The sequence below is a fragment of the Vespula pensylvanica genome, chromosome 3 (assembly GCF_014466175.1).
Source record: "Vespula pensylvanica isolate Volc-1 chromosome 3, ASM1446617v1, whole genome shotgun sequence".
In the NCBI taxonomy this organism is placed as follows: Eukaryota; Metazoa; Arthropoda; class Insecta; order Hymenoptera; family Vespidae; genus Vespula; species Vespula pensylvanica.
The window spans coordinates 4,672,820-4,697,911 of record NC_057687.1 but is presented as its reverse complement, the minus strand read 5'-3'; the positions used below and the strand labels follow the sequence as shown (position 1 = coordinate 4,697,911).

The following is a 25,092-nucleotide window of genomic DNA, read 5'->3' as shown; positions in this document are numbered from 1 at the left end:
AAAGCTATCCGATAACATCTCGATCGAAAGTAGCAGCTATAGTACTAGTTCTCCTTCCTTTTTCCTTCTTCTTCTCCTTTTTCTCTCTTTTTCTATTGAATTTCGTAGCTCGAACATAACCTCAGATTCTTTCAACACCACCGTTTCTTTACTTCCCTTGATCACCCTCCCTCATTATCGATAATTGAAAGATTGGAAAGTTCATGACACTTCGATCTTTTCTTTCTCCCTCTTTCTTTGTGCCTCTCTCTTTTTCCTCTTTCTCGTTTGCAATCTAAAATTACAGCCTCGAATTTGTGCATCAGCGAACGTAAGCTTATAAGGGAAGGGCTGACTGAACTTCTCCGTCAGCGAAGACAATCGGATTTTAGAGATAAAACGTATCACGAATCGTCTTTACGACAATTAGTCACCGTCAGGCAGGATCTTTCCACTTTGACGCATCGCAATAGCCACACACCGCAACTCTTAGTAGTGGAGGTGATACGAAGATAGTGCTAAAGGAGGTGATGCTGCTGTTAGCGATGGCAGAGAGGTAAAACCCTCGTAAAAAAAAGTCTCTAAACCGCTTCCTCGATTCGTCGAATCTCCCATTTCCTCTTCCAACTTCTCTTCCATCCTTGTCTCGCTTCTTTTAGCATGAGAGAGAGAGAGAGAGAGAGAGAGAGAGAGAGAGAGAGAGAGAGAGAGAGACGAGCCCACACTTTCCTCCGTCCTAATTTATACTGATTAGATATCGAGGAGACCGTGGGATATCAGCTGTGGAAGCGGAATCGGAATTACGATTATCCGACGAATCCGACAGTAAAGTCCGGAAACGTAATCGAAACGTGCGATTTGCTTAGCCTCTCTCTCTCTCTCTCTCTCTCTCTCTCTCTCTCTCTCTCTCTCTCTCTCTCTCACACACACACACACATATACTCTCTCACATACACGCTTGCGAGCAAGCATGTCTCGAGAGAATTTGAAATCGATGATTCTCGAAAGCGGCTTCAACGTACATCGTCCGTAATTACCGCGATGATGGAGAAACTGGTCTAGATAGAGAGAAATCTCGAATGTTGAAGTATAAATTTGAAAATTCTTTGAGAGAATGGATTCCGAAAATGGATTTCGAAAATGGACTAGAACGAAAAGTTTCTAATGTAACCCCGACAGATTGCTTTTACCAACAATAAGAAACGAAGAGTGCAATCGACTTTCTTATTTCTGTTGACCATTTCTCGAAGATTTCTGCTTTTAATTCATCACCTTACAGTAAAGCGAACAAATATCATTGGTCGAACCTTACCGATATATTATTATCGGTGGTCATAAATTGATTCTAGAAGATCGATATTTATTCGATGCTACGGTAAAATAAAGACAGTCTTATCCGTATTAACGTCTCGAATACAAGTAAAGTTCTCTCAACGGACAGCTTTTCTACCAAAGAGTTACGAGAAAATAAAATCCTTATTATTATAGAATGGAAAAGGAAATAATTTATGAAGTCTTGAGCCAAGTATCATCGTCTAGAGCGTATCGGAAGAATATCCAACTTGAGGTCGATTTTACGAGATGAACGAAAAACTTGTTTAGTTCCCTTCTCGTCCTTGAACATATATGATCGTCCGTAATAAGTCTCAGTGGAAAGGAATTTTTCTTTCGACGTCGTGAACCTTACATGGGAAAGGATTTCAAGCACATAACTGACAAGCTACACGATCTACGTGACCAAACTCGAATTCTTTCCCATCGACTAACTCAAAGTTGTATCCTACATCCTTTCGATCCTATGTCTTTGGTATATCCCATGAACGGACGAATTCCCATGCGTTTTTGCCACGGCTGATTCGAACGAGAACCCAACCACCCGTTTCTACTACCGACGATGGCGGAGGTGGCCTGTTGGGAGGTGAAGAGGAGCTATGGGAGGCGAAGTGGGAGTCAAGTGGTAGGATAGCGAGCCAGGATCGATGGAGATAATGCCCATTACCCCTAATACGAACTCGGCTTCGCTCCTTTCCCCTCTCTCTTTCTCTCTCTTCTCTCTCTCTCTCTCTTTTTTCTTTTCTTTCTCCCTCTCGCTCCAACACCCCTTCAAACCTATTCCATTTCCGTGGCCCCTCGAGATCGGTAACCGATGCTTTTTACCGCCTTCGCTGACTCGATTCTCGTGATCCGTGAACTCTTTTCTCCGCAAGCTCGTCGTCATTGTCATTGATCAAAAATTTCTCAAATCTCGAACTCAAAGCCTTCGTATCTTAAATCAGATGACATAGATTAGCAAAACGTGATCCTCGATCTAACGATTTATTTAAGGTATTCAATGGAGAGAAGGCGTAGAAAGGAATAACCAATTTAATAGATTTCTTTCTTCTTTCACTCCTCAGGAGGAAGAAAGAGAAAGGAAAAATAAATATTGAAAGAATTTTCATCGCTTCGAAGAAAATCGAACGATCTGTTGGTAACAGACGAATATCATCGATCTGTCAATTTAATCAACTTCCCTCTCGATACCCTTCAAAACTGTTTAAAACATATTCGAACGAACAAACAAACGTGAAATTTCCTATTTCGTCGAATTCTTTTTTTTTATCCTTTTTTTTTCATACAGACTCGAGAAAGAAACAGGACGAAGTACGAGCGACTTTCGCAATTGCAATTACTTCGCTCCTTCTTATAATAACGGCATATTATACACAACGAAACGTATATTAATTAATAAAAATTACTATTGGACAAGTACATATTGTCCAGTTCATAAATTGCCCGATAAATAACCCGAACGTTATAACGCGGTAATTAACGTTTAAAGAAACCTTTCACTTTCGAGAGATTCAGAATGAGAGAGAAAGAGAAAGAAACTTTGATCGAGAACTCATGGAACTACTCTCTTTATTAGTCAGTAATTAATGTTCATAACTAATTATCGTCGTGAGTATGAGCACGGTTATACGATATACAGGATATAGCATAATATATAGTAGGAAGAAAAATCGTGGTGAATCGAGGCCGAGGTAGTAAGTCGTACGAGCGCAATAACCTGTTGAGTGCGTTCGCGTAGGTGGTGAATAGTGGATACGTGTTACGCGCGAAAGTCTGGGGATGAAGTTTCTCGAGGAAATACACGCGAGACAACGCGATGGCTTTTGAGAATTGTAACGTAGACGTAAACGAGAAGAACGTCGCATGATGCTTAAGGACACACCAAGTAATACGATTTTACTCGATGCATCTTTTGAATAAAAGTAAAAGTAGAAGAAAATAAAATAAAATGAAAAAGAAAAGAGAATGGAAGAAAAAAATTCAAGAGAAAGAAGAAACTTTGAATTCTGGTAACACGAGTCTCGCCGGCCATAAAGGAATTCGAGAGTTTGCGAACCGTTTGGATTTTGTGGTTAATTAAACGTAGTTTTGATATCGACGGGATATAAAATTGAAGTCCTCGCGATTTGGAAAATGTCAGCTGAGAAAACTTTTCCCCTCTTTTTTTTTTCTTTCTTTCATCTTTTTTTTTTTTTAGTCTTCCTTTCTTTCTTCCTTCCTCTCGTCGTTGGACTTTCGACCTAAAATCGTTTGACTCAACTTCGGTTGCTCCCTACCAAACCTTGCACACCTTTCGATTCGATATAAATGTATCTATCGCATTAATTAGGTTTTATAGTCCCTCGAACGTTCGTACGGCAATTAAAGCCACTCTAACGGAAATGGTTCTCGAAGTTCAGATATATCGATCCTTTATCGGATATCAGAGACTGTTCTATCGTCGCGCCACGGTAACGTTATTCGCGAAATGGTCGAGATTAGAGTGCAGTGTGTGATTGGAATTAAAAGAAAGACGTTTCTAGAATTAACGAAAGTCCTTGAGATTCTCGTATAAGGCAATTATGATTTAACGAGGATCCACTCGGTTTTGGGGATAGTCCAAAGAGAAAATAATCATTATAAAAAGTCCCATCAAATTTTATGTTAAATCGTAGAAAATACTCAACCGATATATGTATTATATATACATGTATGGATAACCATATAGACATAAATTCAACGAGCGGCGACAGAGAAAATCACGACTGATAGTAAACGGAAGGATTTGGACAAGGACGAATCAGGAGTCAGTGAGCGAATCGAAACACCGTCTCACCTCGTTCGTTCGCGACACGCTCGCAAAGCGTTGTAACGTGTTCGACCGTTTTGCAACGGAATAAACAATGTCTATCGTGAACTCGCACTTTGACCAGCTGTGCGCTTATATTTCCTACGTACATACATACATATAGTTACGTACATCTATTACATGTACATAACTAATTGTATATCACACACCCATACACACACCATATATATATATATATATATATATATATATATATTCACATAGGTTCGTGTTAGGAGAGCATTGTGTCGGCTTGCCGGCGTTAAGCATTTGATACGACCACCTTCCTGTTTCGCTCGTCCCTTTCCATCCAAAGCGAGTAAGCGAGTAGCGAGCGAGTAACCAAGCCATTGTCATTGTCGTCGTCGTCGTGTAGTTGCCGGCTCGTTCGAGCTGTAACCGAGCCTTTGCTGGACGTTACTAGCCTCTTCTTCGTGTACGAATCGTACAGCGATACGATACGATATGCCGTCGACTATATCTGTCCTTTTCTCTTCCTCCTACTCTCCTTATGTACACGCGTATGACACGCTGCTACACTCGCTCGATGCGAGGTAGTCTTTCGGTTAGTCGATCACCTGCATGCTCGTGTGATACATTCTCTTTACGTCGCGTTCGTAATCGCAATTATAATTTTATCGAAAGAAACAAAATATATATATGTGTGTACATGTATATCATTTTTGTTCGTCGATCGTGACTTCCAGTGATCAAAGTGAATTTTCATTATTTAAAGTTATCTTTGTGCATATTTTTTTATTGTTTATTTTAGTGAAAAAAAGTAGAGAAAATCGCTCGAACAACGACACCCAATAACACGATCATAATTGTAATTTTGCGTCCGCAAGTACTGAATTTCATCGTTCATTTATACAGGAATGCGAGTGAAAACGTAAAAATATTTCTCATTGGGTTTAGATTCATTAATATCGGCCATTCAACGATAGTATTGTATTTCAATAGGATTTCATTTCCATTTGTTGCGGCAGATGTGGCACTTAAATTTCAGATTATATATGTAACAACATAAGTGATATTTGAAACGCGTTTACTTTGCCTACCGATACCAATGAATTTTCATCATGTAAAATAATTATCAGGACATATTCCAAATAAGTCTAGGTTACACATTATTTTATATCCTACTAAACTCGTAATAATATGATAAATAATTCGATCGATATTTCAAACAAATTGTAAAATAAAAATAGATCGAGTGACTTGCAGTTTTATTAACGTCAATATACTTATTATATATATATACATGAATTATTATTGAAGAGAAAACTCACACAAAAACTAACAAAAAAGCGTAAAAATTTCTCAAAAATTACAACGGTTTAGAAGCGGTAGGGGAATATTTTTGGTAGCTGCGCATGCATTTATTATCCAACCATATTCTCCCACGCGAGTTCTTTCTTCCTTTTTTATTTTCATTTCGTTTCAGCACAACGGTTGTTCCGCAAAACTAAAAATGTATGTATGTAGTATGTACGTATGTACGTATCCCGTCGCTCATGTAAAATTAATATTTTCCTGTTTTGTTCGAAAAACAACGCGGCCACAGGCAGATGGAACAGCGAAAACGTTCGTTGCGTCGACGTTAAAATCAACGTGAGCGGTCGAGTGAACAAAGAAAGGACTTTTCACGATTTAATACTTTTATTCTTTTGGTCAACGCATATCCTTGTTAAAATCATTTTTAACTTCATCGTGTTAAAATTTGAAGATTCGTATATATGACTATAGCAGTATAAGAGAGAAAAGAAAAGAGAAAGTGACAAATCAATGAGTAACAAGAATTTCTTAATGCAATGTGAAATATTAATTATCAAAATGGATGTTTACGTTAGCCAAGAATTATCGTGTATTATGTACGTTGTATATTTGACGTATAATCTAAAGCTACATACGTCGATCGATAAATATTAATGTCTTTCGAAATCCTTTTAACATTCGTTACTTTGTAAACACTCTCGGGCTACAACAACGTAAGAACAGTTTACCAAAATATAAAAGAAAAGGAAAGATTATTTATTGAGATACGCGTCCCAAGAGTCCCGCGGTAACCATGCGTGAAAATAACAAAGCCGTTCTTCAACAAATCGTCCTTGAGTAGTCGCTTGAGATATCACATTTCGACGACGACTGCACAAGGAAGCGGACGAAGATACAGCGACGAAATCGTAAGAACGAGAAATGGACATATACATACTTACATACGTACATAGAATAATTTATATATATATATATAAAACATTATATATATATATATATATATATATATAGGTATATATATAAAGACGAAAATAGTCGAGCACTGCAGAGTACGCGTTATACGATTTTTTTATCTCCTCTCGAGATTGCGAGGAGCGTAATCAGAGAAGCGCCCGTTGACTCGTGACGTTTCCGCTCGAAGCTTCCGCTCCGCAGAACCGCACCGTTTCCGTTCGACTTGCCCAGCCCACAACATGCGTGCATGCGTGCGTTCATATAAGCGAGTATAAAACGAGTGACCACTCGCTCGACGACTATCGTTCTTCCATGCTTATTCGAGGAACGTGCTATCGAAATCAGTTTCGAGACGAGGAAACGGCTGAGTGGATTCATGGTGATAATTTGCCACGCGATCTCTAACGTTTCCGCTTCGTTTCATTCCTATGTATTCTTCTCAAGATCTTGTTCGAACAAAACGACGTTTCTCTTTCGTTTTACGTCTTTTCAAATTTTAAATATCGAACAAAACAATACTGGTTTTGTTATTGTTTTTTTCTCTTGTTTCTTTTACGAAGGACCTTCGAAAAGTTCAAAAGGTTGTTTCGGTCGTTCGGTACACGAATTTATTCAAGTAGCAGACAGCTACAACGGTATACGAGCGATAGTACGAGGAGTTTGATCTACCGTGAAAAATATTCGTGGAAAGGGAAACAGAGAGAGAGAGAGGGAGAAAGAGAGAGAGAGAGAGAGAGAGAGAGAGAGGGAAGACTCGCGGAAAGTCGTCGAAAAGTTTCCCTTCAGTCTCCACAGAGAACCAAGGATATTCTCTCTCTCTCTCTCTCTCTCTCTCTCTCTCTCTCTCTCTTTCTCTCTTTCTTAGAGACTCTCTCTATCTATCTATCTATTTATCTATCTATCTAGTAACATCGAATGTCGTCGATCAACGATCGGATCGTCTTCTTTTTCTCGAGGAGAAGACAAAGCAAAAGACAAAATTAAACGAACTCTACTCCATCAGATAGCGCAGCTAATATTGACGAAGAAAGGTTGTGTTCAAGTCAAACGAATTGGACTAAACCACTCGATGACGTCATAGAACAACACCTGGTAACCATAGCGAACAAGATTTTCTATAGAATTTTATCTTCTCATTGTTTATATATGTGTGTATATATTTGTGTGTGTGTGTGTGTATAAGCATGGCGTAAACAGTTAATCGAAATTTTCCTTCCCGTGTACGTAAGTGATGGATCTTGATGCATCGATTCGTTTTTAATGTTGTTTACAAAAAAGATATATATATATACACACATACATACCTGTATACCTATTACGTAATTAGAGCGATACGAATGTGTGGTTTACGTTATATGCGCCAAGACAAGAAGAGAACAGCAAAATTAGTAATATCGAGTCCGTAATATATCTATATCGTTTATTCGCTTACGCGAATCAACGAAATTGAACTAAGGAACGTTCGTTGTTCGGCTACTGAAAACTCGCTCGTCGCGAGAAAAGTGGCTGCATGTGTGTAGACGGTGGTCGAAAATGGCGGTGGTGCCGAGTAAGAATAAATTGAAAATGGGCAGTGCGGGCCGATACTACGGCGCCTATCTCATCTACGACGTGGCGAACTCGTGCCTCGCCACCTTGCACGCCAAGATGCCTTCTCCTCTCGACGTCACGCGAGCCAACCCTCCGTCTCCCGTACACGTCCAGAACCCCCGTAAGTTTTACTCGAAGCTCTCTTCTTCTTATTCTTTTACTTCTTTTTATATTTCTAATTACTTTTTTTTTCTATTCTTCTTACCTCTCCTGTTTTTCTTCTTATCTTTCGCTCTTTCTATCTCATTTTTCTTTTTTCTTTCGCATTTCACTTTCGGATTTCCGATTAAACCTTTTTTTTGTGTGTCTCTTCTTAACTTATTAATTTTATATCATGTAATATGTATATATATATATATATTTTGTTTATTTTCTCGTATACACGTATGGGAGATGAAAACTACAAAGATACGATTTTTATATCGATTCGATGAAAGATTTATTGTCATTCTTCGCGATATTACGTTTTATAATACGCACGTTAATTAAAGTAAAAATTGAGTTACTTCGAAAACTAAGAATAGTTTAAATCAAATCGTAGGAAAAAGTGGTACAACGCAAAGGTGGGCAAAGTAACTGGTGCTTCTTCCACGTGTAAATATTATATTATCGTTGAAAGAAGAGTGCAAATGAAAGGCGTAAATATAAAAGTGAAAAGAGACAGAGATGGGCAGACGGTGGCAGAGTAGGCTAAAAGTTTCAACCGAACTTAGTTTACTTAGCTCGTAAATATCGCGCCGAGGAAAGCGCCTTTCTCGACGTCCCATGCCAAGAGGAGAAGCGATGTTTTCTCGTCTATACGCGTGTGCAATGAGATTATCTTCGAGAGAACACGGCAAAAGAAGAAGAATAAAAAAAAAAAAAATAATAAAGAAATAAAAAGTAAAAAAAAAAGAAAAAAGGAAACGAGGAAAGAAAAACACGAAGCGAAACTGGCTACTTTTAAAACTGTCTGCTACGTTTTATCCATTTTGTAAGCAATGTCTATCAAATTTATTGTGACTTATTTTCATAGAAAGATAATCTATCTCTATCGGTTTCTCGTTCCATACGATAATTTTTTTAACGATTACCCGAGACACGTCGTTTCCCGTTGAATGTTTTTCTGATACATACATCTCCTAGAAAGAGCATATGCACATGTATGTACTACCGCGGATGCTCGTGAATAACAATTTATTTCTGTCGTAGTTAAGGCCGTACGCGATAACCATGGGTTTTACGCGTGTATGTACAGCTTTAAATACGACAAGAATATATCCTCGTTCCATTGACGCAATGAACGAGTAACGTCAAAATAACCGGTTCTCGGTAAAGAAAGAGGCAAATTGGTGCCCATACCTTCCATAATGGGAGGGTTAGTCTAGTCTTGATGGGAGAATTTTTCTGATCGCGTGCCACAGCCCGATTAACATTGAGAGAAATGCAAGGAAAAAATAGGTGAGATTTTAGGCCATTAGTATCGCATTGCCGAGGCTCCTTTTTTCAAGAGTTAAGGGTGAAAGAAATTTTTCTGACTGAATGAGTCGATAATACGAACAAATCGTAAACATTTATTAACGATATATTATATTCTTGGATACATGATTTAATGCACTCTTATCATCTCTCGCGAAAAAAAAAAACGGAAAAAGAAAAGAAAAGATATGAGGCTCGATCATGAAAGATTTCCAAGACGATATCCTTCGTTTTTCCTTACTTCTTCAGACAAGCACGACATTGTCATCAAAAGAGAGACGTTCGAATTGGAACGACCAGTGCAATAACACGCGTTCTTCTTTACTCCACAATGCGACGTCCTTTACTCAGTTTTTTTCTCACCTCTCAGCACGAATCTCGCACAACGACGTTTCTTCGACTCCCTCATCTTTTTTCATACTTTTTTCTGAACAAACGAGACGAAGTAGCAAGAGGAAGCCGTAGAAGGTGCTGGCCGCAGGAAAGTGTAGAAGCACCCTATGAGACGGGATAGCGTGTCTGTTTTGATTTATAAGAATTCGCCACGAACCCCTAACTCACCTTTCTAAGTCTGGCCTCACCCCGGGCTCTCCTAGATCGAGCTAGATCTTTCTATCTTTCTCTCTCTCTCTCTCTCTCTCTCTCTCTCTCTCTCTCTCTCTCTTCATCCTTCCACCTATCTCCCGCGTGAATAATAGGCAGGTACCCTACTACCGAAGCAACCTCGCCTCGTTTCTTCCACCCTCCCTTACCACTCTCTCATCATCCTCTTCTTTTCTTCTTATTTTCTTTTTTCTGTCTTTCCCACTCTCTCTCTCTCTCTCTTTTTCTCTCCCTCCCCTTTTTCACTTATCGTTCTCTCTTTATCTCTCTCTCTCTCTCTCTTTCTCTCTCTCTCTCTCATTCTTCCTTTCTCTTCTTTCTCTATTTTCGTCCTTCTCCCCTTTTTTTCCTTCATCTTCATCCTCGTCTTTATCTTCATCCCTTCCCCTTCTTTTCTTTTTCTTCACGAAGGACGGACGAGCTCCGTCTCGTTGTTGGTCAACAAAACGATCTATCAACGTTTGTGTCGGGAACAAGAACAGCTACAAAACATTAGCGAGTCATGAACGATTTTGCATCGCCATTTTCGCGGGGAAGTCGTAGAACGAAGTAGAGGTGAGAGAGGAGAAGAAGGAGATAGTATATACGCGTATCGCGAAACGCGCGTCATCAATCTTTTTACTTTATATTTTCACTTAAAGCTAAGCAAGTCAACGGTGATGTGCGAACGCGAAGAGACGAATTTCGCGGTGAACTCACGCCTCGCTAATTTGCAAAAGCCATGCTTTATGTCTCTTTCTCTACCACGTTCTCTCTTTCTCTTTCTCTCTCTCTCTCTCTCTCTCTCTCTCTCTCTCTCTCTCTCTTCTTTTTCCTTTCTCTCTCCAACGTTTACAAACATTTACTCCCGACTTTACTTTCACGGTTTACGCGCTAATTAGGTTGTTCCAGGAGCAAACGAAATGATATTTTACGTTTTTAATTTCCAATATTTCTTTCATTCTTTTTTTCTTTCTTTCTTTATTTATTTTAATCGCTTAATAACCTTCCTAAATAAATCGTTCGTTATATATTTCGAAAGGAAATGATTAAACTTTTGTTCGTTTCATTTTCGTTTAAGAAGAAATATCAGAGATGTACTTTGCCCTTTTTACAGATGAGACTACAACGACGACACAGTTCGACAAGTTAAGCGGGATAAATTTAAAGGGAGAAAAATCGTGACGGTCGATCATCGAAACGCCGATCTCTTTTCTCATTCGAGGCGAGAAAACGCGACGATATAAATTCGAAGTCAACGAAATGTCTGGAAAGTTTTTCAATACGCGACGCGCGGCCTACTTACTTCCTGAATAAGAGTTTTCATGTCGGCTTTGCACATCTTTTCCGATAGAATGTATACCTGTCATTTCACCGATTGTACGTAGCGTAACAATACCTTGATCGATTTTTATTAATTTCCAGTTGTGTTTATATATTCTTTTACAGAAACGACCGGAACGAAAAGAACGGATCGTTAAGTCGTTAAATAGCGTATATAGAAATATATGTAATAATTTAGCAAGCTTCGATTCTGTCGACGACTTCTTCCTTTTCTCCCTTTCTCTCTCTTTTCTTTTTTTATACTCGCTCTCGACTTCTTGTTCTTATTCAGCACGCTCGTAAACGCGGCCATTTGTAAATCGATACGAGCAGCTCGAAAGCTTGCTTAATTTTCTACTTTTCTCAAACGATAGGACCGCCATGATTATCGCGTACTAGAGAGCAAAGAAGAGAGAGAGAGAGAGAGTAGAGAGTGGAAGCAGTGGGTGAGTGGTTAGAAGTAGAGAAGCCTACTTTTCGAAATTATTAAAGGATCTCGCTCGGATGCGTTAAATACAAACGAACTCGTTTTATCGGCTTTCATGTAGATCGTTGCTGATAGCGAGCGAGCATAAAAGCGAGCTTCTCCTTGCTTGTAACACAAGCCGTGCCGGTCGATGCTTCGTCGATCGAATTATTGCCTTTATCTTAATTAAAACAGAAGCACGACCGTCGAAGCTGATACGAAGCGATCGTAAAGAAACGCTTGCACGCTTTGATCGCACAAATAATGCCTTGTTAACGTCGTAATTCTAACGACCGAACTTCTTTACAACAGAAGAAATTCATTTTTCGTTACTTTCTTCTCGTTCAGGAAGTAACAACAAAAGAAATTTCTCTTCGATTGCTTATTCCTCTTTTACTAAGGTACATTTCTATCGATCTTCTAATGGAATACGACGCGAGTTTCGATCCTGACGAAGATTTGAATTAGAAGACAAATCTTCGCTGTCTTTCAGGTGAACATTTTGAAAGGAAATGAAGAAATCGATAAAGGAAGAAAGAAGAAATAATAGAAAGGAAAAGAAGAAAGAACTTTGGCGAGCCTGCGTTTTCTTCGACGTTCGAAATAACAGTCCAATTTCCTCGGCACGAAAAGTATACATAAGATATCGTCAGATATTCGCGAGGTCAGACTACGCTATTGCTCCCTGAGGCGTAAGACAGTACAGCCCAGTCGCAAAATTACTTTGCATAACTTGTTTCCCAAAAAGCACCTTCTCTGTTTCTTTGCAAGGCGTTGTCGTCGAGTAAAGCATATTTTTATATTCCTTCGTGTAATCATGAAACGGTAACTATCGTCATTTTAAAGAAGCCTATTTTTATTCGCGACCAACATGTTTCATTCTTTTCTTCTCTTTCTTTCCTACTCTCTCTCTCTCTTTCTCTCTCTCTCTCTCTCTCTCTCTCTCTCTCTCTCTCTATCTATCTATCTATCTATCTACGTATCTATCACTCGTAAGTCCTTGCAAAGAGCATTGAAATTTCGAAGGAAGTTCGCAACAAGAACTCGAAATCACTAAGAAGCCATGATACGTACATGCTTTGTAAAAGGAACACCCTCAACTAAATAGAAGCCTGAAACGTTGTCGGTAGGAACATAGTTGCAATCTGTAGGAGGATAAATAGAGAGAGAAAGAGAGAGAGAGAGAGAGAGAGAAAGAGAGAGAGAGAGAGAGAGAGAGAGAGAGAGATGCTTCTCTTATTGAACATCAAAAATGATCTTCGTGAAAAGTGATAAAAGCGGTAGGAGTATACGACTGAAAATGCATTCAGCCTACAGGTACGAGGTATTGACCATAGCCGGAGGGAGATTCCGTTTGATGATCGTTTATTGTAAGCTTCGACACAAACAGCAACGCTAGTAACGTCAGTAGAGATTGCAACAGCGAGAGTAGAAGCCGCCTACGAGCTTTTTCCTTTCGTTTGCTGAAAAGGCGCTGGTGGTTGCAAACGGAAGGTCTGCTTGGTATACTTACTGCACGGTAACGAGAACAGTCTCTCTCTCTCTCTCTCTCTCTCTCTCTCTCTCTCTCTCTCTCTCTCTCTCTCTCTATCTATCTATCTACCTATCTATCTATCTCTATTTTTCTTCCATTCTCTATTCACAAATTTTACTTTGATATAATAGTGGATCATAGGTCATCGTTTAACGATTTCATAGGATATGTCTTTGAGTCATCTAATTTGAAAATCATCTTACAATGTAGAGAAGAAAAAGAAAGAGAGATACAGAGAGAAAGAGAGAAAGAGAGAGAGAGAGAGAGAGAGAGAGAGAGAGAGACCACACAGAAAAGTACTACGCAACAACGTGAAAAATCAATGGAAATGTTTCCGTCTCAATCTGTTGGCATTTACGAGAGAGACCAGTGTAACGTCGCAAAGTCGAGAAAGAAAGTTACGTTCTCTTATCGATCCAGTCGCGGAATCGAACGCGAATACCACGAACTAAAGTCGCATTAGTATTCCGTTGATCCTTGCGTGCGATCGCCCTCTTCTCTCTTAGGTATATACTTATCTATGTAGGTAAGTACATGTGTATTAATCGGATTAGTACGTTTTACGAGGAAAAGATTTTCTCTAATCGCTGTTTATTTCTTCAAACGATGCTGTTTAAGAACAACGTTGTTCCTTGTTCTCGGAGTAAGAACAAACAGAATTTTGAAAAGGAATAGATAAGATCGGTGATAAGAATTGAACGATTCACAGAGAGATTTCACAGGTCGAAGGGTATTAAAAATGTAGAGTGATCTCGAAAGGCATAGGTGAATTAACTTGCAAATTCTCGGAGATCTCTGGATATGATTTATACACCCTTGCACACTTTGTAGGTACCTCTTAACCTCCCGTCAAAAGCATTCGTGCTCTTCATCCTCGTCTATCTTCTCTCTCTCTCTCTCGCACTCTTCTTCTCTTTCTCTATCTTTTTTCTCCCTTCCTCTAAGCCCTATCTCTCTTGTGTTCTTCCGTTTCTCCATTTATTTCCTTTCTTTATTACTCTCCCATATTTTACGCATCCCCATGGCCGAACACACCATCCTATTTCACAGATTCGTTTCCTTGGCTTAAGCCGTTCTTGCTGCTATCCTTGGAGACGTCGCTTAATTACCAGCCGTTTATCTCGTAATTGTTAATTTAAGCACGTTACGTTATTCTTCGTAGGCGCTCGTTAAATGTGAAAATGCAGCTCAGTTACGTCGCGAACCGGGGAAATGAGATTTCTCTTGAAAACCGCGAAACGGAAGTTGAAAAAACAAGGACGAACGAAGGAAGAGAGAGAGAGAGAGAGAGAGAGAGAGAGAGAGAGAGAGATAAATAAAAAAAAAAGAAAGAAAATATTGGAAAGACGAATAAGCGAAGGAAGAAAGATAAAAGATCGCGAGCATTTTAAGACGAGTCCATCGTTGTAACGAAACGTTGTAAAACATTACGCGGGAAAAGTGTGACGACTGGTATACAGGCCGCGCGTCGTGATAACGGTTGCGACAGAGATAACAAGTTTATTATCGGACTCCTCTACGTTTACGAACGATCCACGAGTCTCGACAATAGCACGCCCTTCTCAATTCTCATTCGTTCTAAGCGCGAGGACTAGAACGTTCCTTTTACAATTATCTCAAGGGACGGAGTATAGCCTTGTTAGAGTCTAGTCTATATCGATAGCTTTCAATTTTTACAACTCTCGTCTTATATAAAATTCACTTATTCGACAGATGGATAAACCTTTTTCTTTCAAACATGTATCGAAAGCATCGATAGCTATCGTAGATATTTAAAATGTGTTTCTCGTGTTTTTCAATGAGATCAAAGAAAAATGGAAGATCGAGTAAAAGTTGTAGTCTTGTAAAACAAGCAAAAGGGATAAAGGTTGAGAGAGAAAGACTGTAATAAGGCTAGGATGAGAGGAAATGCAGGGCTCAAAGAAAGAGAGAGAACGGCGCGTCACTTGCTCGCTCGTTCGCTTACCGCCGGACACTAATTAACACTCGAGTTATTCGCAAATTATCCGTAAACAAGAAAATAGAAATATAGCTGTAATTAATACGTCGGCTCAAAGAAAGGCAGCACGCTCTTCGGGCGCACGCTCTGAAAACGTTCTTTTCCTAGGGATGGCATATACTTTGCGCCACTCACGCGGAACCTTTTAATCTTCACCGACGGCCACCTAGCATCCACCAACAGTATCACCATCACCATCACCATCCCCATCGCTATCACCATCACCACTACTGCTGCCTCAGGCGAAAGCGCGCTCAATTTTTCGCTTGACCTACCGATGACGAAGATCCTCGCGCTCACGATCAAAGTTTTCGATAAATATTTTCAATCCCGAGCGACCCTTTCCCCTGTGTCTCGTATCCTTTTTCTTCTTCTCTACTACTACTACAACTTCTTCATCTTCTTCTTCTTCTTCTTCTTTTTCCTCTTCTTAGTCTTTTTCTTCTTCTTCTTCTTCTTCTTTTTCCTCTTCTTAGTCTTTTTCTTCTTCTTCTTCTTCTTCGTCATCGTTAGCATTAAAACGACCAACGTTTTACGACGGATCATCCTCTTTTCTCAAAGGAAGAGAATCTCGTGCTCGCGAGCGCACGAGATCCACATTCCCTACCTACGAAACAAATTCCAAAGTTAATTCTCGTTCTTATCAGAGCTGCGAGCAACAAGGATGCCGGTAGGTTCACGAGACGTGCATCTCGAAAGGATTATTCTCCTACAGGGACATATTTTTAGTCTGCGTCTTCGAGAGTCCTCATACATATACACAGGCATAGACAGTCAAAGAAAGTCACTCTCTCTCTCTCTCTCTCTCTCTCTCTCTCTCTCTCTCTCTCTCTCTCTCTTTCTCTTTACTCTATCTCGTTTTCTCGCCTCTCTAAGACGTCCTTTCTCCTATCCTTACCAACGACCCGCTACGAAGGAATATTTCAGTCACGTAGGAGCCATCGTTCTCTCTCAAATACCGGAGCTTGCAGATACCGCGTTCGGTGCGCCGCTCTGAGTGATATTTTGCCATTTAATTCTCTCCCGTAGTTCCGTACGAAGCTGTCGCCCCGTTCAGACGCCCCGGCACCTATTCTCCACTTCCTCTAATTCTCCAAGAGAGACGGCCTCCTCCTCCTCCTCCTCTTCCTCCTCCTCCTCCTCCTCCTCCTTCTTCTTCTTCTTTCACCGCATTGCATGCAAACACATTTCGACGATTTCAAAACTCGAAACAAAATTCAAATATCCAACAAGTTTTTATTTTACTTAGTTTCTTCTCCTTTCCTTTTTTTTTCATTCGTCGATCACGTAACCGATCATCATTTTTCTTCTTTTTTTTTCTCCAATCGTCTTCTTTTCTTCTCTTCATCTTCTTCTTATCCTCCTTCTTGTTCCTCGTCATCTTCTCTTCCATTGTTGCCCATCGCCATTGTCATTCGTCGCGCGAGCAACTTGGCTGATAGCGCGGAACGGATTAAACTGTCTTTGTCGATGATACCGTAGAAGAAGACGAAAGGAGAAGGAGGAAGAGGATGAGAAAGAGGAGAAGGGAGCTAGTCCCTTTCTCGTCCATCGGAACTATGCAATTAGCGTCAAGCCCGTTACCCCTTTCTATCGAGTCTCTTTGTGCCAAAGCGAATCGTCTGATCATAGATTCGTTGTGACATAAGTTCTGGATTACAATGTTCTTGATAGACATTAAATTCGAAACGATGTAATACAAATACGAGCATCTGTCTCTATTAATATCATGTTCCGTTTATTTTCAAGTTCTTTAGGAAATAATCGATTTTTTGTTTTCCAATTTTTCCTCTACTTTTATTACCAATAATTGTCGATTTAGGCGATTTATCTGCAGTTGATTTCTTTTCTTGATTGAAATTTTCAAAATGGAGAAATTGGATCAAGGGCTCACCGATCTTGATTCATTTGCGTTTTATCTTTTTTTGTTTTTTCCGTCGATAGATAATATGGAAATTCGGTTATCGGGCGATCTGTCGGCACGTATAAATCACATTTCGTACTCATATATAGGTACATACGTATCTAATCTATGTATGTACATTCGATGACTCTTCCGACACGATAACGATTTTTCGTTGAATAAAACGTGTTTCGGGTCTTGTCAACGGTATATTCTTTATCGCAGAGAAATAATCAATAGAGGAAAAAGGATGTGAAAGAAAGAAGGATAGAAAAATGGGATAAACTCCGTGGAAGTATAATTTTTACCAGGATATATATATATATATATATATATATATATATATATATTTCTAATCTTTAAAGATTAGAAGAGCACAGAGAAAAAAGGGAATAATTAGTGTTTGCCGGCCAAATGTGAGGACTCTAAATTGCCTCGATGAACCTTTACCATCCTTACCTACTCCTACGTAGAAGCTGCACTAACCTCATACTAGCCGTCAGACTTTATTACATTCAGCGCGCCCTCTATTTATAAAGTAATAGTGATTTATAAACCACGCTGGGAAATAACGAAGGGTTGGGAGACGGTGGGAGATGTGAAACGTGAATCAACGCAGCGTGGCTCGAACGACAAGAACGGACGCAGAGCTTTGGTACGCTCGAAGGGTAAAAAGAAAAGGGTGAAGGAGGAGGGCTTGCGTCGTTCCGAAAAGAGAAAAGGGTAAAACGCAAAACCTCCGGCTACACATAGCCACGTCGGAAACTTGTTAAGCCTTCGTGAAAATTAAAGAGCTTACGCTAAAATTACGAGGGAGCGTAGAAAACTGCATCGGTGCGATGCAACAACGTCACACAGCTGTATACCATTTGCAACAAGTTACCGGAGAAACGTTCAACTTTGGACAATTCCAATTTATTTTCAACATCCTCTTCGATATTCTATTACTCTCTTTTACTTTGATCCATCGTAGAATCTCGAAATTTCTAAACGATCATTTATACTTTGTGACAAAAAGAAAAAAGAAAAAGAAAGGATATTAATCAGAAAGCTTGTAAACTACTTAGCGATTATTAAGAGGGACGTGTCAATGAAATAATATATACTTATCATCTAGAATATGGAAAAGTTGTTTATCGGACAACGCGATTTCGTTCTCATGATTGCACTTTACCTTTTGACGAAACGTTATCAAATGCTCGTCCTGTAACGATCGTCCGCCCTGCCGTTTCGCGCCCTCTCCTCGCGTGAACGTCATTATTAACGCAGTCATAAAGCATTACACGAAAGGATTCGCCAGCTGATTTATCCTGATTGCTTTTCCGGCTCGACGGCAACGATGATAAATTTTTAATTTCGTCGATAGGATATTACGTGAATAGAAACAGAAAAAAAATCAACGCGTACCTCTTGTTTTCTCTCGTTTCTTCTTTCTTTCTTTCTTTCTTCTTTCATCTCCTCTTCTCTTATATTTCTTCCTTTTTCCTTCTTCTTCTTCTTTTTCTTTCTTACCCTTGAAATAATTTCGAGCGAAGAAGCGAATCGCCAAGGATGACGTTATGTATTCGACTCTCGGATCTGGGTTGAGACAAAGAAAAGGAGATAGACAGCGCGGATAAAAGACGGATAGACCGGTTTCGTTCACAATGGATGCGGTGTAAGTAGGTCGTAGAATAATGCGAAGACGCGCTGGAAGCGATTCCGTGCAGAGTAAAATCGTACGGAGTAATCCGGTGCGTTTTCTTCTTCTTCTTCTTTTTCTTTTAAGAAAGAGAGAAAGACGGACGAGTATACGAAGCATCGGTATCATTAACAGAAAAGAGATCATTATCAACTCTGTGTATGTATCGATTAAGAAAATGATTTTCCTGTTTATCTCGAAGATCAACGAAATGTTTCGAATGGACAACGACACTCACCCTCTCCTCATCCTACACACCCTCACCTACACCCTCTTTCCTTCCCGTACCTTCCTTCCACCCTTTTATTTCGCGAGATGGATAAACGGCGTTTCGTGTCTCCTGGAATAACCGGCCACGATACTGCGGCATGAAATTGGACGACGCTGTCACAAGAATCGCATTAGTCGCCGAGCGTAGCGTGCTGGAAAGTGCACACACAAGCTAATTACAGGACGACACGAATGCCTCTAATTACTTTTATTCCAGTTCCGACGAAATTTGTTGGTGCGGGATTTCCCGTGGGCAACGTATACCCTCACGCTCGCACCCCATCCCCACTCTTTCTATTTCACGTCCGCGTACTATCCCTCTTTCTCTCTCTCTCTCTCTCTCTCTCCCTCTCTCTTTGTCCCTTTCTCTCTTTCTCTCTTTCTATCTATCCATCTCTCTTTCTATCTATCTGTGTGTATGTGTTCATAACAGTAACGTTCATCTAGTCGTGTACGTCTACTAACCGCTTTGGTATCACCGGTCATTAAAATCCGCGATCGAGGATAATCCGTAAAGTGACCGAAATCTCGATGACAGAGCGCCGACAGGGCTCCAACTGGCAATTTCATTTCATGGAATAGCGCATTCAACCAGTGCTACTCGGCCAACACCCAACGATTTCTACCTCTACTATCCCAAAATCCAGGTAGGATTTTCATTCATCGTTTGACGTACCAAACATGGCTTTTCGTTTCGTTTTCTATTTCTAATTTTCATTAGTTATACATTTTTTGCATAAGATTTTATTTTCGTTTTTATTTTGTTCTATTTTATAAGAAGAAAAAAAGTAAGAAAAATTTTTAAACGAATCTACGGAAAAGTTTGGAGTGTTATCGTCGTTCCATGTTCTAAATCGTTCGTTTCTTTCATTAGCTTTTTCTTTTGATCTCTTAGAGAGTTCATCAATTTGGTGTAGAAAGAACACGTGATCTTTTCTTTATTGGGTTATTTAGACTTATTTAGATGGATATTTAGAACGTCCGTATAGTTCTATTTTTCCTCTAGCTCTGTGATCGGGTGCAGCTAAGAGAAAAGAAAGGCGATATCTGCTCAGAATTCTTTCGGAGCAGAATCGAGAAATTGAAGGCACCTACCTACCTATCTACCTACCTACCTACCTACCTACCTATCTACCTACCTACCTAGCTACGTAGCTATCCAGCTACCTTTCGAGAGGCATGACAGATCTTTTAAACGACACTGCGATACCGATAGAACAAGAGAAAAGCCGATGCTAGCACGAAATTGCTTTACTCTTCAGGGACGACGATCTCGTCCGTCTCACTGGCATGCGATCGGCTCGTTCCTGCACATCGATAGTAGCAATTTACCTTTACCATTAGATACTTATCTCTTGAACGATTTGGAATCTTCTTTTCTTTCAAAGAAGAAACCATCGCCTTTCGCTTTGTGGAAAACGATGCTCGAAGTATCTATATATTCTTTTAATATGACGTCCAGAATCATTAGACATCAAGTACAATCATCCGTTATGTATATCGATATCTCGATACTTGATACATCGCGCTTCTTCTCATAATGATACCAACTCGAGAAAAGAAGAAATAAGAAAATAGATATGTCGAAGAATACCGTTATTGACTACAAAATTATACCATCATTAATCCCTATAGAATAGCCAATGAGTGTATATTATAAAAGTATCAAAAGACCTTCAGGAAAGGAAGTAAAGTATCTTAAATGGCTCGAGGACAGCGATTTAGTATCGAACTGATAGAAAGTACGAAGGGTAAGTCGAACAAAGACGAAGGAGAAGGTGTCAATAGGAGCCGCGAAGGGTTGGAAGTATCGGACTTCGCTCATTCGAGCTTTTTGTAAGCGTGCCGAGGACAGCGTTCTGGTAACGATAACGACAGCGACACCAGCCAGCCAGCCAACCAGCCAACCAGCCAGCCAGCCAGCCAGCCAGCCAGCCAGCCAGCCAGCCAACCAGCCAGCAACCCAGCCAACGTTAGTCTACTACTTCGTGTTGGTCAAAGGAGAGAAGCAAGGCATGGTTGCTTTTTACCCTCGGTTTTTTTCATCGTGAGTTCAAAGGAGAGATATTATGGGAATAAGGAAGGAAAGGGCAGGAGAATGAAGTCTCTCTTCTCTCTCCCTTCCCTCTCTCTCTCTCTCTCTCTCTCTCTCTCTCTCTCTCCATCTCTATCTCTTTCTCCCTTCATTTCTCCTCCGTTTTTCCCTTCGTCACTCCTCGTTCCCAACCAACACACCACCGTCATTCCACCCCATCCAGACTTCACTTTGCGCGGTATTTGAAAATAGCCCGGAAGCGAAGCTTAGCGAACGCAGGCTGAAAAGTTTGGTAGGCGAGCACCTAACCACCTTACCGAGTTGGTAATTCAAACAAGGCTAACCCCCGTGGTGAGGCAGGAGGATCCATAAATCGGTAAAAGGAGAGCAAAACGCCTAGATTGAAGAAAGTTGGGGGTAATAGATAGGGAGGTATAGGCGTCCTACGGAATACCAAATGAGCAGAGAATAGAAGCGCCTTCCAGTCACATATTCTCTACCGAGTGTTTCAACTCTCGACCTTTAATATCCCCCATCCTGATCCGAGATCCTTTCTCCCAACCCTTTTCCTTTCCTTCACTCTCTCTCTCTTTCTCTCTCTCTCTCTCTCTCTCTCTCTCTCTCTCTCCTCTCTCTGTTTCTCTCTTTTCCTTTCTTTCTTTCTCTTCCTCGTCGACTAACCGTATCGCGATTCTTCTTCACCAGGTCGTTTCTCCAATATTTCCAGACTTCCCAATTCCACGCGAGACCTGCGAGGAATAACTGAATTCGATTTCCACGGTGCAGTCGCGAGAAACAACGCCGATGATACTCTCTCTCTCTCTCTCTCTCTCTCTCTCTCTCTCTCTCTCTCTCTTTCTTTCTCTCTCTTTTCTTCTTCTCACTCTCTTTCTCTTTCTCTTTCTCTTTTTCTCTCTCGTTCTTTTCTCCCTTGTGTCTCTCTATCGAATCTACTTCGACGAAATAATTTCGAAGCTTGCAACGGTCCAACAGATTCGATTCGATCGTATAAGCACTTGTTTGTCGCCTCGATCCAAATTTGTCGACAATTCGAATAAGAAAGAAAGAGAAAGAGAGAGAGAGACGTTTTATAGAGATTCGCAATAGAAGGAAGAACTCTTGCTACGGACGGTTTGCGAGATTTTCATCGCGAAAAGTTAAGAACTCCGGAAGTAATAGCCACGTGGATTTAAGAGAAGAGTCAAGAAGAACGAACGAACGAACGAACGAACGAACGAACGAACGAACGAACGAAGGAAGGAAGGAAGGAAGAAAAGATAAAAAGAAAGAAAGAAAGAACGAAGAGGTCAGAAGGGAAAAGTTTCGGCCGGTTGTCAAAGTCCATTCGCAAAGTCGACCGACGAAGAAGGAATTCAATGCCTAATTGAAGACTAGTAGCTAGGACGATTTCACCAAATAACCCTGACCTCCTTCCTATAGGACTTTCCTAATTATTTCTCCAAAGCGTGAAAACAACGATAAAAATCGTTAAGTCAATGACGTCTTTTCTTTGAAAACGAACGAAACGATCGGCTTTTCGAGACTTTACGAAGCTAAACATCGGCTCTCGATTCCGATAACGTGCCGATCAATTTAGCTCTCTTGGACTACGTAGATAGCATTTATTCGGTGCAAAAACTTGTGTCCGATCGAACATCGAAAGAGTATAATCCGTGGATGTACGATAGTAGTATACGCGTGCGCAGAAGCAGAGATACATTCAAAAGCAAATACTTCTGATGTATCCGACAACGACCTCCGAACACAAAGCAAACCTTCTGCCAGACAGAATCCGTAGAGAGATTCAGGTTTAAAGCGGTATATTCTGGATCACTGCCTCAAATACGATATGGTATGCCGCCACAAACGCATTGTGTAACATCAAAGTACCGTAATCTACTTAGAAATCCGATATTTGCCAATACGTTCCCCGAGCGCATGCCTTGCCAGCGTTAAATCTCTACTTCTCCGATGCGTTACGAGCCCATTCCCTACCTTATCGTATCACCGAACGTACCAATTAAATCGAGAGGACGATGTAAAGGTAAAAGTAGAAAATCATATTTCAACGTGGAGCTACGGGAACGTTCCGTCTATTTTCCCTTTCGTTGTTTTCTTTCGTCTTATTCTTCTTCTTGTTCCTCTTCTTCTTCTGCTCTTCCACTTTCTTTTCTTCTCTTCCCTTCTCGTTTCTTCTTTTTTCTTCTATTTTTTTACCTTTTTCCTTCCTTTATTCTTTTTACCGTTTTCTTCGCTTGCAAGCTCGAATTTCTTCAAAAAGAGAACGAGAGAAAGAACGAGAGAGGGAGAGAGAGAGAGAGAGAGAGAGAAATAAAGAGAGAAAGGGAAAGAGGAGTAAACGTGATTTTTACAGCGATTCTAGCAACCTACTACCAACCTACATAAGTACACGTTTCTTTGTAATACGCTTTTAACGAATCGTTTAAAGTCAAGGAAAACGAGTCGACGAAACGATAGTGTGGCATCGAGAATCGTAAAACGGATACCTAATTTCAACCGTTTGCTTTCGAGAGGTTCGTTTGTGCATTTTGACGATACCTTTATATGTACAACTAGAGAATTTCTACTATCCGTAGCATGGAAACACCGAGGAAATAATAAAAAGTGATTCCGTGCTTGGAAAGTATCCGGTGAACGAAGGTAACAAAACGAGTCATATAAGCCATCGGCCAAACGCATCGAATGCACCAGCCGTACTACCCGACGTCACACTTTCATAAATTCTCGTTCGCGTAATTTGACTCACTGCGCTTCACCTCCCTTTATTACGTAGCACAGGACGTTCGGGATGCTCTTTCCAAGTCGCTACCGACGAAATATTCCGCTTCCTTTCCTACGTGGAACGAAGAGAAACGGCCTTGAAAAGAGTTTCGTCGGTATGAGAAAAAGTCAGAGAACGTTTCGCCATTATCCTCTTTCTTTCCTTGTATCATCGAGATTTTTCTCTTATTTCAAGGATTTTACTTCAGCCTGAGTTTGTGGCAAGATTTTACAAGCAACGTGCGCAAAAGTTAATGAATAATAAAACTTACGAAATGCCCAGCTCTACGGCGATCTGAAATAATATAAAATTTTGATATTGCCCCAGCTTTCCCTCTCTCTCTCGGATATTACTTACAATAGTAGTTTCTCAACGTAGGTTGTCTTTTTTTTTCTTTCTCTCTTTTTCTTTTCTTTTGATCACTGCAGTTCTTATCGCTCTCCCTTTCCCTCTCTCTCTCTCTCTCTCTTTTATTAGAAAAATCTTCGTGTACCTTTTTGTAAAAAAGAATTCTATCTATTTTCTTTTCCATTCTCCTCTTCCTTTAAAAATCGATCATTCCTCTTGATCTAAAATTTCGTATAAGTGTCGTTGTTCTAGAACACAACGCATACTGACAGGAACAATGTAATAATGAAAGTCAAATATTTTTAATCGTTACTACCGCGGAAAGCCACCGCTCGTATGCGCTGTAACGCATTTTGGAAATGGGTGCACCGCGCGCATAGTAAATGGATCGACCAATATTTGCGGGCTTTTGGCAAACAATCAAACAAACAGAAGCTGCACGCCATGTTCGAACTAAATGTTAGTTAGCGCAAGTCAGGTGTGTGTCATTTCCATTAGTAGTGGTCGTGATTGTCTGGTCTGTAACGTGCGCCATCCCTTCTCTCTAAGCGAGCCGTGCACACATTTGCCACTCTCCTACGCTTAACATTCGGAACATTTATACCTATGTACGTACATACATGGAGTAGGAACGATGTTACACTTTACTTTGAATGTTAGCTTCGCGAGATTTGTCGTTCTCGCATTATGCGTTTCCTCTCTCTTTCCCTCTGCCGCCCACTCTCTCTTTCTCTCTCTTTCTCTCTCTCTC

General features: G+C 40.3%; 1 protein-coding gene across 8 annotated transcripts in view; it reads left to right on the top strand.

The window, feature by feature from the left end:
* LOC122627623 (nucleolysin TIAR) overlaps positions 1–25,092 on the top strand; it is a 386,513-nt gene that overhangs the window by 243,600 nt on the left and 117,821 nt on the right. The window contains exons 1-2 of one of the 8 annotated variants that reach the window (XM_043808895.1): positions 7,302–7,462; positions 7,736–8,081. The exons of 6 other annotated variants lie outside the window; for them this stretch is intronic. In XM_043808895.1, coding sequence (XP_043664830.1) covers positions 7,904–8,081 — 178 coding nt within the window. In that variant the 5' untranslated portion in view covers positions 7,302–7,462; positions 7,736–7,903. Of the gene's footprint in view, positions 1–7,301; positions 7,463–7,587; positions 8,082–25,092 lie in introns of those variants that run through there. One more of the 8 variants, XM_043808894.1, reaches the window with a different exon arrangement.